At 41.6% G+C, this 18,190-nt stretch overlaps 1 protein-coding gene and 1 long non-coding RNA gene across 6 annotated transcripts in view; one reads left to right on the forward strand and one right to left on the reverse strand.

Annotated features, from left to right (window-relative positions):
* Positions 1-17,202, forward strand: part of IFT25 (intraflagellar transport 25) — a 79,372-nt gene extending 62,170 nt beyond the window's left edge. For 4 of the 5 annotated variants that reach the window (XM_057310647.1, XM_057310646.1, XM_057310643.1 and 1 more), the window contains one exon: positions 14,780-17,202. In XM_057310647.1, the coding sequence (XP_057166630.1) occupies positions 14,780-14,953 (174 nt within the window). In that variant the 3' untranslated portion in view covers positions 14,954-17,202. Of the gene's footprint in view, positions 1-5,016; positions 5,192-14,779 lie in introns of those variants that run through there. The other variant, XM_057310645.1, reaches the window with a different exon arrangement.
* LOC130543460 (uncharacterized) lies at positions 16,236-18,190 on the reverse strand. The gene is made up of 2 exons (XR_008958832.1): positions 17,237-18,190; positions 16,236-16,569 (listed from the first exon to the last, which is right to left on the reverse strand). It is a non-coding gene; the product is annotated as an uncharacterized LOC130543460 (long non-coding RNA).

The raw sequence follows: 18,190 nt of genomic DNA on the forward strand, positions 1-18,190 counted from the left end.
TTTCGGCCGTTCTGATCGGTGTGTAATGGTATCTCACTCCTGTTTTAGTTTGCAATTCCCTAATGACATGATACTGAGCATCTTTTAAGATACCTATTTGCCACCCATATATCTTCTTTGCTGAGGTGTCTGTTCCAATTTTTTGCTAATTTTAAAATCAGTTTGTTCATTTTTTTCTGTCCTTGAGTTTTAAGAGTTCTTTGTTTTAGACAATAGCTCTTCATCAGCTACGTCTTTTGTGAATATTTTCTCCCAGTCTGTGGTTTGTCTTCTCAGTCTTCTGACAATACCTTTTGCAGAGCTTTTTAATTTTAATGAAGTCCAGCCTATTAAGTCTTCCTTTCACAGATTGTGCCTTTGGTGTTGTATCTAAAAAGTCACTGCCAAACCCAAAGTCATCTAGGTTTTCTCCTATGTTATATTCTAGGAGTTTTATAGTTTTGTGTTTTACATCTAGTTCTAAGTTCCACTTTGAGTTAATTTCCATGACATGTGTAAGGTCTGTGCCTAGATTCATTTTTTTTTTACACGTGGAAGTCCAGCCGTTACAGCACCATTTTTTGAAGACTGTCTTTTCTCCTTTGCATTATCTTTGTTCCTTCTCAAAGATCAGTTGATTCTATTTCTGTGGGTCTATTTCTGGGCACTCTTTTCTGTTGCATTGATCTATTTGTCTATTCTCCTGTTAATACCGCACTGTCTTGATTACTGTATCTTTATAGTGAGTCTTGAAGTTAGGTAGTGTCAGTCTTCCAACTTCGTTCTTCTCTTTCAATAGTGCATTAGCTATTCTGGGTCTTTTGTCTCTCCGTATAAACTTTGGAATCTGTTTGTTGATACCCACAAAATAACTTCCTGGGATTTGCATTGGGACTGTGTTGAATCTATAGATTAAGTTGGGAAAAACTGACGTCTTGACAATATTGAGTCTTCCTGTTCATGAACATGGAATATCTCTCCATTTTTAAAGTTCTTCCATGATTTATTTAACCAGAGTTTTCTTTGTATAGGTTTTTTACATATTTTGTTAGATTTATACCTAAGTATTTCATTTTGAGGGCTGCTAACGTAAATGGTATTATGATTTTAATTTCAGACAATTGTTCATTGCTGTTATATAGAAAAGCAATTGACTTTTGTGTATTAACCTTGTATTCTATGACCTTGCTATAATCACTTACTAGTACCAGGAGTTTTTTGGCCAATTCATTCAGATTTTCTACATAAACAATCATGCAATCTGTGAACAAAGGCAGTTTTATTTCTTCCCTCCCAATCTGTATACCTTTTATTTCCTTTCCTTGTCTTATTGCATTCTCTAGGACTTCCCGTATGATGTTGAAAAAGAGTGGTGTTAGAAGGGACACTGGCAGAGGTTATTGGGAGGATATGACTGCCAGTTGACCCACGAGCTGGGCCTGGGCAATCAGAAGCTCCTTACCACCTCCTCTATCCTTGGAATGTGGGTGCCATTTGCCTTTCCTGTGCTCGAAGCTGCCCAAGGACACAGCCTTGAGATAGTAATGTGCTTTTGAGACCATCTGGATGGTATACGTGACTGAACCCAGTTAAGGCCTCTATGCAAAGTTTTAAGATTCTGGTGGGCAGGTATAGAGATCTACTTCTCCTGTGGTTGGACAAAACAAGCCTCGTAAGTAAGTTCCCTTGCTTAATGAAACCGCCACCTACCAAACTAGAATAGTCTGCCTCTTTCTTCAGTCTCTTCTTGCCCTCTGTGAAAGGCCAGGTTGTAAACCAACAAGGTACATCCTTGACTTGTTCTGGATCTTAGTGGGAAAGCATCCAGTTTCTCACCATTAAGTATGATGTTAGCTTCAGGTTTTTTGTAGATGTTCTTTATCAAATTGAAGAAGTTTCTTCTATTTCTAGTTTGCTGAGCATTTTTATCATTGGTGGGTGTTAGATTTTTGTCAAATGCTTTTTCTGCATGTATTGCTATAATCATGTGATTTTTCTTCAGTCTGCTGATGTGATGGAGTGCATTAATTCATTTTTGAATACCGAACCAGTCTTGTATATCTGGAATAAATCTCACTTGGTCATGGGGTGTAATTCTCTTTATACATTGTTGGAGTCAACTTGCTAATATTTTGTTGAGGATTTTTGCATTTCTATTTAAGAAAAATATTGGTCTGTAATTTTCTTTTTTTGTAAAGTCTTAGTCGGTTTTTGGTATTAGGGTGATGTTGGCTTCATAGAATGAATTAGGACTTAGTCCCCCTGCTTCTAATTTATAGACAAGATTGTAGAGAATCAGTATAATTTCTTCCTTAAACGTTTGGTAGAATTCACCAAGGAACCCATTTGGGCCTGGGGCTTTTTCTGTTTTGAAAAGTTATTAATTATAGATTTAATGTCTTTAATAGATATAAATCTATTCAGGTTGTTTATTTCTTCTGGTATGAGTTTTCACACATTGTGTCTTTCAAAGAACTAGCCCATTTTATGTTGGTTATCACATGTGTGGGCATAGAGCCATTTATAGTATTCCTTTAATGTCCGTGGGATCTGCAGTAATGTCCCATCTTTCATTTCTGATACTAGAAATTTGTGTCTTCTCTCCTTTTTTCTTAGTTAGCATGGCTAGAGGTTTATCAATAAACCTCTGGATTTTGACTCCCTTGATTTTCTCTATTGATTTCCTGTTTTCAATTTCATTGATTTCTGTTCTAATTTTTACTATTTATTTTCTTCTGCTTACTTTGTATTTAATTTTCCCTTTTTTTTCCTAGTGTCCTGAAGTGGAAGCTTAGATTATGAATTTTAGATATTTCTTCTTTTTTTTTTTTTTAAAGATTTTATTTATTTATTCGACAGAGATAGAGACAGCCAGTGAGAGAGGGAACACAAGCAGGGGGAGTGGGAGAGGAAGAAGCAGGCTCATAGCAGAAGAGCCTGATGTGGGGCTCGATCCCGTAATGCCAGGATCACACCCTGAGCCGAAGGCAGACGCTTTAACCACTGTGCCATCCAGGCGCCCCTTAGGTATTTCTTCTTTTCTCATTTTCCAGGTATTTTTCTCTTATTGATTTCTAGTCTGATTCCACTGTGGCCTGAGAGCATGTATTGTATGATTTCTATTCTTTTAAATTTGTTAAGGTATGCTTTATGACCCAAAATGTGGCCTATCTTGGTGGATGTTCTAGATAAACTTGAGAAGAATGTATATTCTGCCATTGCTGAATGAAGTACTCTATAAATATCAATTATATCCATTTGGCCAATAGCGCTTTTGAATTCTACTATGTCCTTACTGATTTTCTGCCTGTGATATCTGTCCATTTCTGATAGAGGGATATTAATGTCTCCAACTATAATAGTGGATTCATCTATTTCTCCTTTCAGTTCTATCAGTTTTTGCCTCACGCATTTTGATGCACTGTTAGGCACATACACATTAAAGATTATTATGTTTTCTTGGAGAATGGACTCCCTATCATTATGTAATGCTCCTCCTTTTCCTTGATAATTTTTCTTGCCCTGAAGTTTGCTCTGTCTGAATTTAATATAGCCATTCCAGCTGTCTTTTGATTAGTGTTAGCATAGTGTATCTTTCTCCATCCCTTTACTTTTTAAAAAATAGAGTTATTATGTAAACAGTTACTGGAACTATATGATCTATAATCACTGCTCCTATTGATTTTTTACTTTTGATTTTTCATTGTGGTCAAATACAAATAACATAAAATTTACCATCATAAACATTTTTAAGCATACAGTTCAGTGACATTAAGAACATTCACATTACTGTACAACCATCACCATCATCCATCGATATAATTCTTTCCATCTTGCAATTCTGAAACTAAACCCATTAAACAATAACTCCCCACTCCCCTCAGCTCCCGGCAACCATTGTATTTTCTGTCTCTATGAATCTGACCCCTCTCAGTACCTCATATAAGTGGAATCATACAGTATTTGTCTTTTTGTGACTGACTTATTTCACTTAGCATAATGTCCTCAAGGTTCATCCATCTTGTAGCATATTGAGGAATTTCGTTCCTAATTTGAGGCTGAATAATACTCCAATGTGTGCATATAACACGTTTTGTTTATCCCTTCATCTGCTGATTGTCACTTGGGTTCCTTCCGTATTTTAATTATTGTCAATAATCCTGCTATGAACATGTGTGTACAAATATCTCTTTAAGACCCTGATTTCAATCCTTTTGGGTATATACCCAGAAGTGGAAGTGCTGAATCCTGGGGTAATTCCATTTTTAATTTCCTTAGGAACTGTTTTCCATAGAGGCCTCATCATTTTACCTTCTCACCACCAGTGTACAAGGGTTTCAATTTCTCCACATCCTTGCCAACACTGGTTATTTTCTGGTTTTTTGTTTTTTTGTTTGTTTGTTTTGTATTGTTTCGTTTTATTTTAAAATAGCCATCCCAATGGGTATGAGATGGTATACACACTAACATTAAAAATTTTAACAGTTACATATTTATTTTAATTTGTATTACATATAAAAATAAGACCCAAACTATAATTTCATAGGTATTATCACTTAGGATAAGACCAAAGTAGATAGTATAATGATGAGCTACGTCTTCAGAAAAGAGTTAACATAGCAGACCCTGAGACTACTATCCTTAGAAAGTTCTGCTTGTAAGGTTGTCCCTTTACTAGTGCTTAGGAACTCGGGATTTTAGAAGAGTTCTCACCACTGATAATAGTGGTTCACTGTGCATAAACTGTTATGAAAACAATGTGAACACCTGCTGAATACCTGATGCTGAACACCTGTTTTCCTTCTGGGAATCTGGAATTTAGGTATGTGCTAGCCAGAGGATGCCTATGTGACCAGCCTCCAATAAAACTCTCTGTTGAGCTTCCTTGGGAGACAATATTTCACACATGTTGTCACAACTTTGCTTTCTCTGGGCTTTTGCCCCATGTCCCTTTGCTGATGTTGTTTTATATTCTTTCACTGTGAGAGCATAACTGTAAGTATGATGATATGCTCAGTTCTCTGCGATCTCTTACAGATCACTGAACCCCGGGGTGGATCTGTGATACCCATGTTACACAGGCTGCCCATAAATATTCCAAAACTTCAGCACTTCCGTTATTTTCAATGACACATTAACCGTCACTTCAGAAGCCAACAATTTTTCATTACGCAAAGTAGGTATAAATTTCTAGGCCGAAACCTACAAAGGGACTAAATATGTTTTGCTCTTCCTTTCCAATTGCAGATATGTGTTGGGAGTTGGTATTCTCGGTGCTATAATATTGAAGCCAAAAGGCAGAATCATTTTATTACTCTGGAAACTAATCTTTATCTTAAATGAAGACACAATGAGCTTAATATATGTTTGTTACTGATTAATCATGTGTTGTTCCATTATTCTCACCGAAAAACTTTTTAGATATGTATTTGTATAAACCAATTAATTATTACTTTAATATTTTATTCATCATTTTCTTAATTTTTAATAACTTTGATTTTCCTTGTATTTATTATAGTTACATTCTATTAATGGCAAGAGATCATGGTTTTCCATTTCATGGAATTGATATAAAGTTTCTCTTTAAAATAAATATATTTAAGTTTAAAAAGTGCGCTCACAAAACCATAGAAAGGAAGAAGGAAAAGGAGGATAGATGGCAAAATTGTGGTGAGTGAATGTGGGTGATGGTATATGGGATTTCATTGTATTGTCCTTTACTTCCTGTGCACGCTTGGAATTTTGAATAATAGAAAAAAATAGTGAGAAATTCCTTTTGTCAGCTTTTTGCTCACAAAACAACTAGCTTTTTCATGAAAAAAGCTATTCTTATGCGCAACTTTCATAAGAGATAAAGGAAAATCTCCAAACACCCACACATAAATGTAAACACATGTAAATACTATCATTGGGTGAAACCAAAATAGAGCACTGGGCAAAATGGTCTTGGGCAAATGCAAAAGTTAGAGCATCTCTAAGGGAAAATGCCAATATCAGCTCTGTGATTGTGCAAGGAAGTCCTGAACATGCTACAGAATACAGCAGCTGACTTGAGTTTCCTGCATTAAGACAGAAACTCCTGGAAGGATATGAAAGTGGTCCCATATCAGCAGTGACTTCTGGCTTCTGGAAGAAGCAATAGTCATGCCTCTCTGAAAAGGTATCCCCTGCACCCCAGTGTCAACAGTGACTGTGTACATTTGAAAAAAGAGCCAAATAGAACTTTGAGAAAAGACAAAATATTTAGACCTTGAGGATTTCCATAGATTAGGATGAAATTAATACGCGTTCACAAAGATTCCTGAAATGAGTGGCACAAAGAAACAACACACAAAGAAACAAACCACCATGAGTGAGTCAGCAGAAAAACAACAGTTAAATCCTCAAGAATTCCAGACATTGGAATTATCAAGTACAGACTATTTAAGTAACTGTAACTATGTATTACAGGTTTAATTCATTCACAGGAGCCAGGGCAGCTTCTACCAGCAAGCTATTAAAGTATTTGCCTCACTGGATTAAAGGGAAAAAAAAGGCATTCATGGGTTATCCAAAATGATTTTTAAAGAACCAAACAGAACTTTTAGAAAATAAATACATAATTGTTGGATTAAAGACTCAGGAGGTGGTTTATGTAGCAGATTAGGACCCCCTGAAGAAAGAATTAATAAGCTAGAATGATACATAAAGAAATTACTTAGAATGCCATACACATCAAAGGATTTGAGAAACATGAAAAAAAATATTATTTGAAAGCATGAAAGAGAAGTTAAGCAACTCAGAGTAAGATTTTTTTAAAAAGACTTTATTTATTTGAGAGGGAGAGTGTGTGGGCTTGTGAGTGAGGGAAGGAAGGGGCAGAAGGGCAACGGGGAAGAGGAGGAGGGAGAGGGACAAGCAGACTCTGCACTGAGCATGGAGCCTGGTGTAGGGCTCCATCCCAAGCCCCTGAGATCATGACCTGAGTGGAAACCAAGAGTTGGAAGCTTAATCGAATGATCAATTGTCTTTCCTTGATCCCACAAGGAAGTTCTGGATCATGAATGGCACCACTGAGTTATATCAATTTGAGGCAAAGCGGGGTCAACCATTACTATATCCATATCACTCAGTTACTGGCTGCGTGTGTAGCCTCCGAGGCATTTCCAGGCAAACAGCAGCCTGCTGCTGAGGGTAATTCTCCGGAGCAAAAGGGAGCTTGGAGCCACTATCAGTCAACACAGAAGTTGGGGAAGGGATGTACCAGGTAAAAATGGGGATCTAGGTGGGCCCCAACAGCACCCACTGCGCCAGAGTCCTCGGCAGCAACAATGGAAATCAGAAGGCAGGGGAATAATATCTTCAAAGTATTGAGGGGAAAAAATAGCTGGCAATCTAGAACTGTGTGCCCAGCCTGACTGTCTTTTAAGAATGGGGATGAAAGAAAGTATTCCTGAATAAATAAAAACTGAGTTTACAATCACAGACCTCATTAGAATGACGTCTAAAGTTTTCAGGAAGAAGGAAACTGCTCCCAGGAGGAATGTCTAAAATGCCAGCAGGAATGGTGGCAATGAAACTGGTAAACATACAGGTGAATCTAAATAAATATTGTCTGCATAAGAAAAACAAGAATAGAAATAAAGTCTTGGGCACCATCTGCTCAGAAGTGATTGATGTAGAGGAAAACACGATAGTTCCTAAGAGGACGGAGACTCTTGGAGACACCGCAGAAGCCAAAGTGGCTTTTCAAACCGTCAGATTCATGTGAACACTGCAGTAACTTCCTGGGAGCAGAGGGTGAGCAGGTCTTGGCGAGGGTGTGGGACAGAGCGGACGACAGCTGAGACGAGAAGATGGTCCTGGGGATGGGGAGAGGGTGGACTACCATCTTTGTGTGTGTCCTTTGCCGTCCCTTACATTTCACTGGCAGACCATTTCACTCCCTCTTAACACACACACACACACACACACACACACACACACACACACACGACACAAAAGTAGTAGCCAGCCCATCACTACTGCCTGAACCTGACGAGCATGGGGCGTGGTTAACTCACTTTCAGGCAGGCTGGCCGGCCCTAAGTGTTCCCACGTCTGCCATCTCTCTCCATACCTCCAGGGACCTGGTGGGTATCGCTAACGAGAACAGTGTTTTGACAATGAGCGGTGCCAGGACAGTGATAGAGTATAACACAGCAGCTCCCTCCTCTCCTAGGTAGTTCTCCACAACCTTCCCTCCCACTTCATCCCATAGCACACAGGTTTTTAGGCATTCCTCTCAGGTATTTGTCACCAGGACAGGGAATGAAACCTCTAGGGGACTAAGAGTTCATTCGGAAAAATAAGACACCATCTTAAGAGTACGCTACAATAAAGGAAAACATTCAACTGAACGACCTGTATCAAAGCATGCAGTGGGGGGAGGGTCATCAGTCATGGTGGCATGACTGACCCTGTCCCCATTCACGGACCCAGAGGAGAAACAAATAGAGGGGGAAATATTTTGGTGAAATCCTGACTAAAAACCACTGTAATTAGAGAAATATGTAAGACCTCAGACTGAGAGGGAGATTTAAAAAACACCTCATCATATTATAGTGAAATTTAAGAGCATCAGTTACAAAGAGAAATTTCTGTAAGTTTCCAGAGAGGAAAAGCAGATGTCACATAATATTGAAGGAGAAGAACAAAATCAGAGGGCTGATACTACCCAAACTCAAGACTTACTAAAAAGCTATAATAGTCAAGACAGTGTGGTATTGACAAAAGAATAGACAAGTATCAATGGAACAGAATAGGGAGCCCAGACACAGAGCCACATTAATATAGTCAAGTGATATTTGACACAGGAGCAAAGGCAACACAAAGGAGAAAAGATAGTCTCTTCAACAATGGTGCTGGAAAAACTGGGCTTCACATGGGGAAAAAAACGAATCCAGGCACTGACCTTACACCTTTCACAGAAATTAACTCAGAGCAGTTTACAGACCTAATATAAAGCACGGAACTATAAACCTTCTAGAATGTAACATAGCAGAAAACATAGATGACTTTGGGTTTGGCGATGACTTTTTAGATACAACACCAAAGGCAAAATCCGTGAAAGAGAGAATTAATACGTTGGACTTATTAAAATAAAGAAAAATGTCTGCTCTGTGAAAGACACTGTCAAGAGAATGAGAAGACAAACCACAGACTGGGAAAAATATTTGCAAAAGACACATCTGATAACAAACTTACCAAAATACACAAAGAACTCTTAAAACTGAACAATAAGCAAAACAAATGACCCAATTAAGACATGGGCAAAAACCTTCGCAGATACCTCATCGAAGAAGACATATAGATGACAAGTCAGTATATACAAAGATGATCCACGGGGCACCTGGGTGGCTCAGTCGGTTAAGCGTCCACCTCTTGGCTTCAGTTCACGTTGGCCATGAGATCGAGCCCCATGTCGTGCTCCCTGCTCAGAGTGGTCTTTAGATTCTCTCTCCCTGTCCCTCTGCCCCTCCCACTCATGCTCTCTCTCTCTCTGAAATCAATCAATCAATCAATCAATCAATCAATCTTTAAAACAACAACAACAACAATGAGATACACCTATTAGAATGGCCAACGTCCAGAACACTGACACCACCAAATACTGGGGAGGATGCAGAGCAACAGAAACTCTCCTTCTTTGCTGGCGAGGATGCAGATGGTACAGCCACTTTTGAAGACAGCGTAACAGTTTCTTAAAAAACTAAACATATCCTTACCATACAATCCGGCAATCCCACTCCTTGAAATCTACCAGGAGTGGAAAACCTAACTCCACACAAAAACCTGCACACAGATGTTTATAGCAGTTTTATTCACAACTGCCAGAACTTTATTCAAACTGCCAAAACAACCAAGATGTCCTTCAGTAGAGGAATGGATAAACTGTGATACATCCAGACAATGGAATATTATTCAGTGCTAAAAAGAAATGAGCCAGGAAAAGACATGGAGGAAACTTAAATGTGTATTACTAAGTGAAAGAAGCCAATCTGAGAAGGCTACATAGTGTATGATTTGAACCATGTGTCACTCTGGAAAAGGCAAAATTATGGAGATGGTGAAAAATATCAGGGCTTTCCCGGGGTTCTGGGAGGGGGAGGGTGGGATGAATAGGAGGAGCCCAGAGGATCAGGGGGTACTGGCAGTACTCTGATGATATTATAATGGTGGACATGTGCCATTACGCATTTGCCCAAACCCAAAGACAAGACAACATTAAGAGTGAACCCTCATGCAAACCATGGACTTCAGATGATTATGTGTCAGTGTAGTTTCATCAGCTGTAACAAATGAACCGCTCTGATGGGGGATGTTGATAAAGGAGGAAACTGTGCACGTGTGGGGGCAGAGGTATAGGAGAAATCTCTGTACCTTCCTTTCAATTTTACTGAGAACGTAAAACTTTGCTAAAAAATATAATGCAATGCAATGTAATATAATACAACACAGTACGCGTGTCCCACCTAGAAAAACAACAGATGTCTACAAAAGAATAAAAATAATGATAAGAACCATTGGAGGCAGGAAGAAAATGGAATAATACTTTTCAAGTGTTGAAGGAAAAGAACTTCCTTGAAGGGAAGTGACTGAATTTCGTGTTCTCTTAAATTAATATTTAAACACAGGGGTAAAATAAATCTGAGATATTTTATTATGAGGCATGTATAGCAATCAGAAGGTCTACCACACAGACACCCATCTTGAAAATATTATTGTAGGAAGTTCTTCAGCAAGAAGAAAAATGAATCCAGGAAAATGCCATGAGCTAAGGAAAATAAGAATGAGTAAATATGTTTGCCTAAATAAGCAAGTATCAGAACAAACGATGTATATAATAACAATACAGATTTACAATCCTAGAGAATGTGCTAAGGTATTTTCTTATTCAATAGGATAGTATATGTATGATAAGAAGCTTAATAAGCTGATAGGAAAAAATAAAATGAGTTAGAAGCAACAACCAAAATAAAATAGATGTATAACTCTGAATTAGTGAGAGAGAAAAATTAACCTAGCTAATGGAAAATAGGAAAGGAGATATAAAGAAATAATCAATGTGAAAAAAGATGACTGAAGTGTCTAAATATAGAAAATAATTGCATTTAATGTAAATGAGTTAGAAGCAGTTCTGGAACGGAAGCAGAAGATCTCGGAAAATCCACTCCTTCATACAGGCAATGAGAACACTGGCAAAAACTGTCAAAATCAACTTTTTTCAGAATTCTTTAAATTAACCAAAGAAAAGCTTACAATAATCGGCAAGGTGTCTATTCAAGAAAAACAGCTGAATCTTAGTAAGAACAGTGAGCTTTGCGATGTTTTAACTTGCTCTATTCCCATTCCCCTCTCCCAGCTCCACTTGAAAAACAGCTTCACAACCATGGTTGCTGTGAAAAGTAGCAATCACGTTGATGCCGGAGGTGGCAGAACGGGTTTGGAGCTCTCAGAAAAGTCCCATCCCCAGAGAACTGCCCTTATTTGACTTGGCTAACGTCTTCCTTGGAAAGCTCCATTCTTCAGTCTTAGCTTTATTTGACCTGAGTCAGAGCTCACTCTATAAAAACAGGGCACTTGTCAAAACAATCGGTGGCAACTCTTTAACACTACTATTGCCTGAGGTGTTGACGCAAGTTTGGGGTAATAAGAGGCTGACCAAAAAATTTAAAAAGGAAGAACTGAGAAATGAGATGTCCTTGGTGTGTGAGTGTATGCGGGGGGGGGGGGGGTGCAGGGGGAGGGGAGAGGTTGTCTTTGCAAAGCTCCAACATATTCCTGGGAATCCAGAAGGCCATGTGCATGTGTGGGGCTGTAGGCATGCACAAGAAAGACCCAAGAAGGCCCTAATCTCTATCTCTGGCCGACCTTGAGGCTCTGAACAAGCAGCAGGTGAAGGCCCAGAGAGCGCTGTCCATTGCGTGGCTGAGGGCGGGGGCAGGAGCCAACATTGACACAGAGCCCCTCAGCAAAGGCTGAGAGACTTACTCATTCCAGGCAGTTAAGGAAAGCTGTGTAATCATTAGCTAACTGCTCAAGCAACCCAGCAGACACTTCAGTAGCCACACACAGCAAATACAGACTTCGCAGCGTTAGGTCAGAAAAGTACCCATGTGGGGCGCCTGGGTGGCTCAGTCGTTAAGCGTCTGCCTTCGGCTCAGGGCGTGATCCCGGCGTTCTGGGATCGAGCCCCACATCGGGCTCCTCCGCTGGGAGGCTGCTTCTTCCTCTCCCACTCCCCCTGCTTATGTTCCCTCTCTCGCTGGCTGTCTCTCTCTCTGTCAAATAAATAAATAAAATCTTAAAAAAAAAGAAAAGAAAAGAAAAGTACCCATGTGATCCAGCAATTCTACTCCTAGGTGTAAACCGAGGAGAAATGAAAACATGTTCACAAAACTTGTACGTGAATGTTTATAGCAGTGTTACCCACGATAGCCAAAAAGCAGAAACAACCTAAATTCCATTAACTGGGGGAAGGATAAACAAATTATAGTATATCCACCCAGTGGAATATTATTTAACAATAAAAAGGAATGACATACCAATCCATGCCACACCACCACTGAATCTTGAAAACACTATGCCAGGTGAGAGCAGCCAGTCTTGGGGTGCCTGGGTGGCTCAGTCTGTTCAGTGTCTTCCTTTGGCTCAGGTCATGATCCCAGGGTCCTGGGATCGAGTCCCGCATCCGGCTGCCTGCTAAGCAGGAGCCTGTTTCTCCCTCTGCCTGCCACTCCCCCTGCTTGTGCTTTCCCTCTCTGTCAATAAATAAATAAAATCTGAAAGAAAGAAAGAAAGAAAGAAAGAAAGAAAGAAAGAAAGAAAGAAAGAAAGAAAGAAAGAAAGAAGCCAGTCTTTAAAAACAATATATTGGGACGCCTGGGTGGCTCAGGCAGTTAAGTGTCTGCCTTCCGCTCAGGTCATGATCCCAGGGTCCTGGGATTGCGTCCTGAGTCATGGGCTCCCTGCTCAGTGGACTGCTTGCATCTCCCTCTCCCTCTGCCACTCTCCCTGCTTGTGTGCTCTCTCTCTCTCTCTGACAAATAAATAAATAAATAAATAATCTTAAAAAAATAAAAACTATATATTGAAAAAAATTTAAAAAATAAAAACTATATATTGTACTATTCCATTTATATGAGATGCCCAGAATAGACAACTGTATGAAGACAGAGAGTGGATCAGTGGTTTCCAGGGACTGTGGGGTGGTGGTGGGGATTGGGAAATGACTGCTACTGGGTACAAGGTTTCCTTCGGGGTGATGAAAATATCCCAAAATTAGATAATGGGGCTGGATACACAGGTCTGTGAATGTACTAATAACTACTGACTTACACATCATCATTAAATTAAAATTTGGTACCAAAATGATAGCTAAAAAATCCCTTATACCTTGAAACTACAAAGCATGCTATCGGATAAGCCTTGGGTTGAAGAGTAAATCATTTGGGAAATTATAAAATATTTAGAACTGAATAACAATGAAAGCACAACGTGTGTCATCGCTAAAACAACACTAAGAATAAAACACAGATCTTTAAATACTTTTTCCCAAAACAAGAAAGAATGAAAATGAACTAATGATTCAAATGAATGGTGAGAAAAAGGGCAATAGAGTAAGTGCTCCCTCATGAGGAAATACTAAAGATAAGGAAAGAAAAGAACGAATTTGGGGGTGGGGCAATGGAGAGCTACAAGGGGGAAAAAGGGGGCTCAAAACTTGTTCTTTGAGGGGCGCCTGGGTGGCTCAGTCGGTTAAGCGTCTGCCTTAGGCCCAGGTCATGATCCCAGGGTCCTGGGATGGAGCCCCGCAGGGTAGTCTGCTTCTCCCTCTCCCTCTCCCTCTGCCCCTCCCCCCTGCTCATGCGCGCGCATGCGCGCCCATTCTCTCTCTCTCTCTCTCTCTCTCTCAAATAAATAAAATCTTTAAAAAAACTTGTTCCTTGAAATGATCAGTAAGATATATAAATCTCTAACAAAATCTGATCAAGAAAAATTCTCAAATAAACATTAGTAAGAACAGACACAACAGAAATTTCAAAAATAAGACGACATTTGAATGATGTGTCAGTAAACTTAGATGACATGTGCATTTCTGGAAAAGATCAAGATACCAAAATTGGTAAAACAAAAAACAAAAAAAAAAAGGAAAATTAAATTAAAAATTCAATTAAAAATTGAAACCCTAATCCAACATCTCTCCCACCAAAAAAGTCCTAGCCTCACATAACTACAGAAGAGTTTAACCAAACTTTCAAGGGATTGATAATACCTGCCTTGCCCAAGATCTCCAGAAGACAGAAAAAGAGAGAATGCCTCTCGATTCATTTTATGAAGCTATATAACCTTAATTTGTAAATAAAGCTTTATTGGAATACAGCCTGCCCATCCATTTACACTCCTGCCTCTGTCTGCCTTTGTGCTGCAACGGCGGAGTTGACTAGTTGCAACAGACTATGCAGTCCCCAAAGCTGAAAATACTTACTATTCTGGATTTTCTAGGAAAAGATTGCCAGCCCTGGTCTAGACAATTAACAATAAGTCAACCCCAGACATGTAGCATTTGCCGATTTCTGTGATGTAACTAGTTCCACCAGTGCTGATTTTCGGCTACCAAGGTGACGTCACTGTGCCTGTGGAGTTGGGAAGAGATTATCAGAAGTACAGTGTATATATAAAATAGATACAGCTTTAGGAGAAGAGATAACGGTAAAATGTAGAGAAATATTTAGAAAGTGATTTTTTTTTTTTAAGATTCTTTTTATTTATTTGACAGAGAGACAGCCAGCCGGAGAGGGAACACAGCAGGGGAGTGGGAGAGGAAGAAGCAGGCTCTCAGCAGAGGAGCCCAATGCGGGACTCGATCCTGGAACTCCGGGATCACGCCCTGAGCCGAAGGCAGACGCCCAACGACTGCGCTACCCAGGCGCCCCTAGAAGTGATGTTTTGAACACTAGTACCTCTGAGGTTAATTTATTGTTCATATAATTTCTTAATTGTAAGTTTATATAATTTAACTTTGAATAATGGCTGATGCACAGAATTTCTGAGAATTTAACAACAGGTCTCATGAACTGGTTGAGAATGCTTCAGCATACCACTGGCCTGAACTTCACCTAGCTGTACGAGCAAGGCCAAATCACTTCACCTCTCTATCGGACAGGGGAGGCAACAGAATGCAAGCCAAGCTGAGGGAGCAGGGCACCAGGCCATGCTTCTCAGCCTCGTCTCCCAGGTACTGCTAACGGCTGAGTATCCGGGACTAGCCCACTCAGTTTACAAAGTCTTTGAAGTCTCTTGTTTTATCTTTTAAAATGTATATAGTTTACAAATTTTTATAATCAAATTTGGTGAGGGGGGGGTAAACTCAGAGGAATCTTGTGTCCTGTTTGTTGCAGGATGGCTCTGGTCTAGCCCGCGCAAGGGCAGGCAGACTATCCCAGTTCTCTCTTGCCCACTCGGTGGCTTCAAACAATCTTAGACCTAAGACCAGGCACGTTAAAAAAGGACACGAGTACTGTTTGTTAGAGAATCCAAAAGAAAAAAAATAAAAGTGGTACCAACTGCCCATCCCTCATGTACCACCCCCAGAGTCAAGGTGAGATGCTCCCACAGTGCCAGCAGCCCGCTCCTTGGGATGCGTGTCACTCACGGGGGTGTTAGAGATGCTTTCTGGAGCACCGCTCAGCTGTGAGGTCACTAGCAGAAAGCCGGGGGTCACACGCAGTGTCTAACCAGAGTGGCCCATCCACCCCCCATCCCTGTCCGTCAGAGCAAGACTTGCTCCTCAGCTTCCACTCCCCTCTCATTCTTCCCTCATTCAATCTAAGGGGGTTGGGGGTGGGTTCCCTCTCTCCCTGGTTCAGCCCCCCCCAGGAGAAATAGAGGTGGAATTAGCATCACCAGCTGAGCTCATGTCCTTGGGCTTATCTACTTGCGCAGACAAGTTCGGGACATCTGAGCATCTGAGCTCAGTTCTTCCACGTTGACACCATTGACATTTTGGATTCGATAGGCTATCCTGTGGCCTGTAGGGTGTTGAGAAGTACGGTGGCCAGGAGCATCCCAATAGCACCCCACTAGTTATAACAATCAGAAATGACTTCAGACATTGCCAAATACCCCCTCAGAACAAAACAGCCTGCAGCTGAGAATCAGTGTTTAAGTTAAGCCAGGAATCACTGAGTCTTCTCTCATTTTGAGCCCAAACTTGCATATCACTATGACTAATATATCGGTACAACTTTTATTTCTGTTTCCAAGAGAAGAAATAGATAGTCTAGGTGTTATCACCCGCCCCCTACAACACACATACTTACCACCAGCACTGGGGTTTCTGCCACCCGACCGCTGAGCAGTCCAGTTCCGAAATTCCAACCCGAGGGCTGACTCCTGGGGCCACTCTTGGTACCAGCGAGCCTTAGTGCAGGTTCCCAGCCTTATGGGCAAGTGCGAGTCCAAGAACCAGGAGCGAGGGACAGGGGCTATAAAGCAGGGAAGGAAGGAGAGCCATGGCAGGGATGCATTATCAAACTGGTCGCTTCCTAAGGCATTTGTTGCTTGATCCTGCAAGACATTAGAAAGCTATATGAGCTATCTGAGGGGAAAAAGAGAGAGGCATCAGTCGTTCACTCCATTACTCAAGATGTGTCCCATGATGTATCAACCACTCCCCACCCCTGCACTTCTGGGTTGCTCCTGTCCCCATGTTGACCAGTTCCAGCAGACCCGTGGCCTCCAGGAAGCAAGCCATGGTGCAAGTGAGAAGCCTGAGGCGTGGGCTTGAGGAGAAGCTCACTTAGGTTATAACTGCTGGGGCCCGAGTAACATCCATGGTTGCGAAATAAGCAGCAGGTGAGGCCAAGAGGATCTGAAAGGGGGTACAAGAGGTGTTTGACGTACTGCACACCTCAGTTTGTGCATTGCAATTCACTCCTGGTACCTATTCGACCAAAGAACCCTGCACATCTCAGTTTGTGCATTGCAATTCACTCCTGGTACCTATTCGACCAAAGAACCCTGCACATACTCTAAGCCTCAACTTCCTCTTTATAAAATGTGGAGAGTCACCTCAAGCTTGCAGAGTGTTCTCAGAATGAGAGCCTTGCATGTGTAAAGCCTGATCATGATGTCGGTTCAGCAAATACACTGTATGTATGTATGTGTGTATGTATGTATGCATAAAAATACAGACACACATATTTATTTCAGACATAAAGTCTTTCCAACTGACCACAAGGGTCGGGTGTGGTGAGGCCAAAGTCAGTTTCCACCTCCCTGTGAGCCGGGAATTAGGCTTCTGCTGCTCAGCCAGCCACAGCTTGTCGCTCTGCAGTTAACCTTCAGTGAGCAACTACTGCGTCGGGCTCTGGACACCCAGAGACCAAAGTCATTCCTGGTCCTTGCTCTCGGAGCGCTCCCAGGCCGGTGAAGATGGGCAGACCACAGCCGTCGCGGTGCTGGAGGCAAGCCCAGGAGACAGGGGAGCACAGAAGTCCTGGCGAGGTCCGAGGCCGAGGCAGCCTTTCTCTGCGAGGACAAAATGGTCCCCAAAGCTGGAGCGCTGTGGAGGCGTGACCGGGCCAAGACAGAAGGGAGGGCAGATCTTTTCTCACCAGCTCCGCCGGTGCAACCTCGGCCGTCGTTTACTGGGTCCCTGCCGTGCTCGGGGTGGCGGTCAGTGCCGAGGGGGACAGAGGGGTGCTTGAGGCCAAAGCGTACCGCTCCCCCCGCCCCCGCCTTCACCCGGGGAGAAGGTGGCGGCGCGGGAGTGCCACAGGTACTGGGGGCGGCCACGTCAACAGACGTCACCCGCCCTCGATCACTCTCATTCACAACTCAGAAAAGATTTGACTCATCCACTCCATCACCGGTTAATTAAATTTTTCAGGCCAAAAAAGAATGCGAGAGATTGATGACTTTTTGCCACTTGACAACTGTCCTTCGTTATGCTATTTTATATTTCAGTCAGAAAAGAGGTACGAACAAACAGAAGACATCACACGCTTGAGAATTCTCGGTGCCGCCTCCTCCCCTCTGCCCCCCAGTGTCCCCACGTCCCCTCCGGGCGGCGTCTGTCCCTTTAAGAACCCGAACCTCGGCCTCGATGGGGAGGGGGAAGGGCGGTCTTCGGAGGCCCAGGTCTCTCCATCTCCGAAGCAACTTGTCCTGGTGCTGCGGTCCCTTT

The sequence above is a fragment of the Ursus arctos genome, unplaced genomic scaffold (assembly GCF_023065955.2).
Source record: "Ursus arctos isolate Adak ecotype North America unplaced genomic scaffold, UrsArc2.0 scaffold_12, whole genome shotgun sequence".
Taxonomy (NCBI): Eukaryota; Metazoa; Chordata; class Mammalia; order Carnivora; family Ursidae; genus Ursus; species Ursus arctos.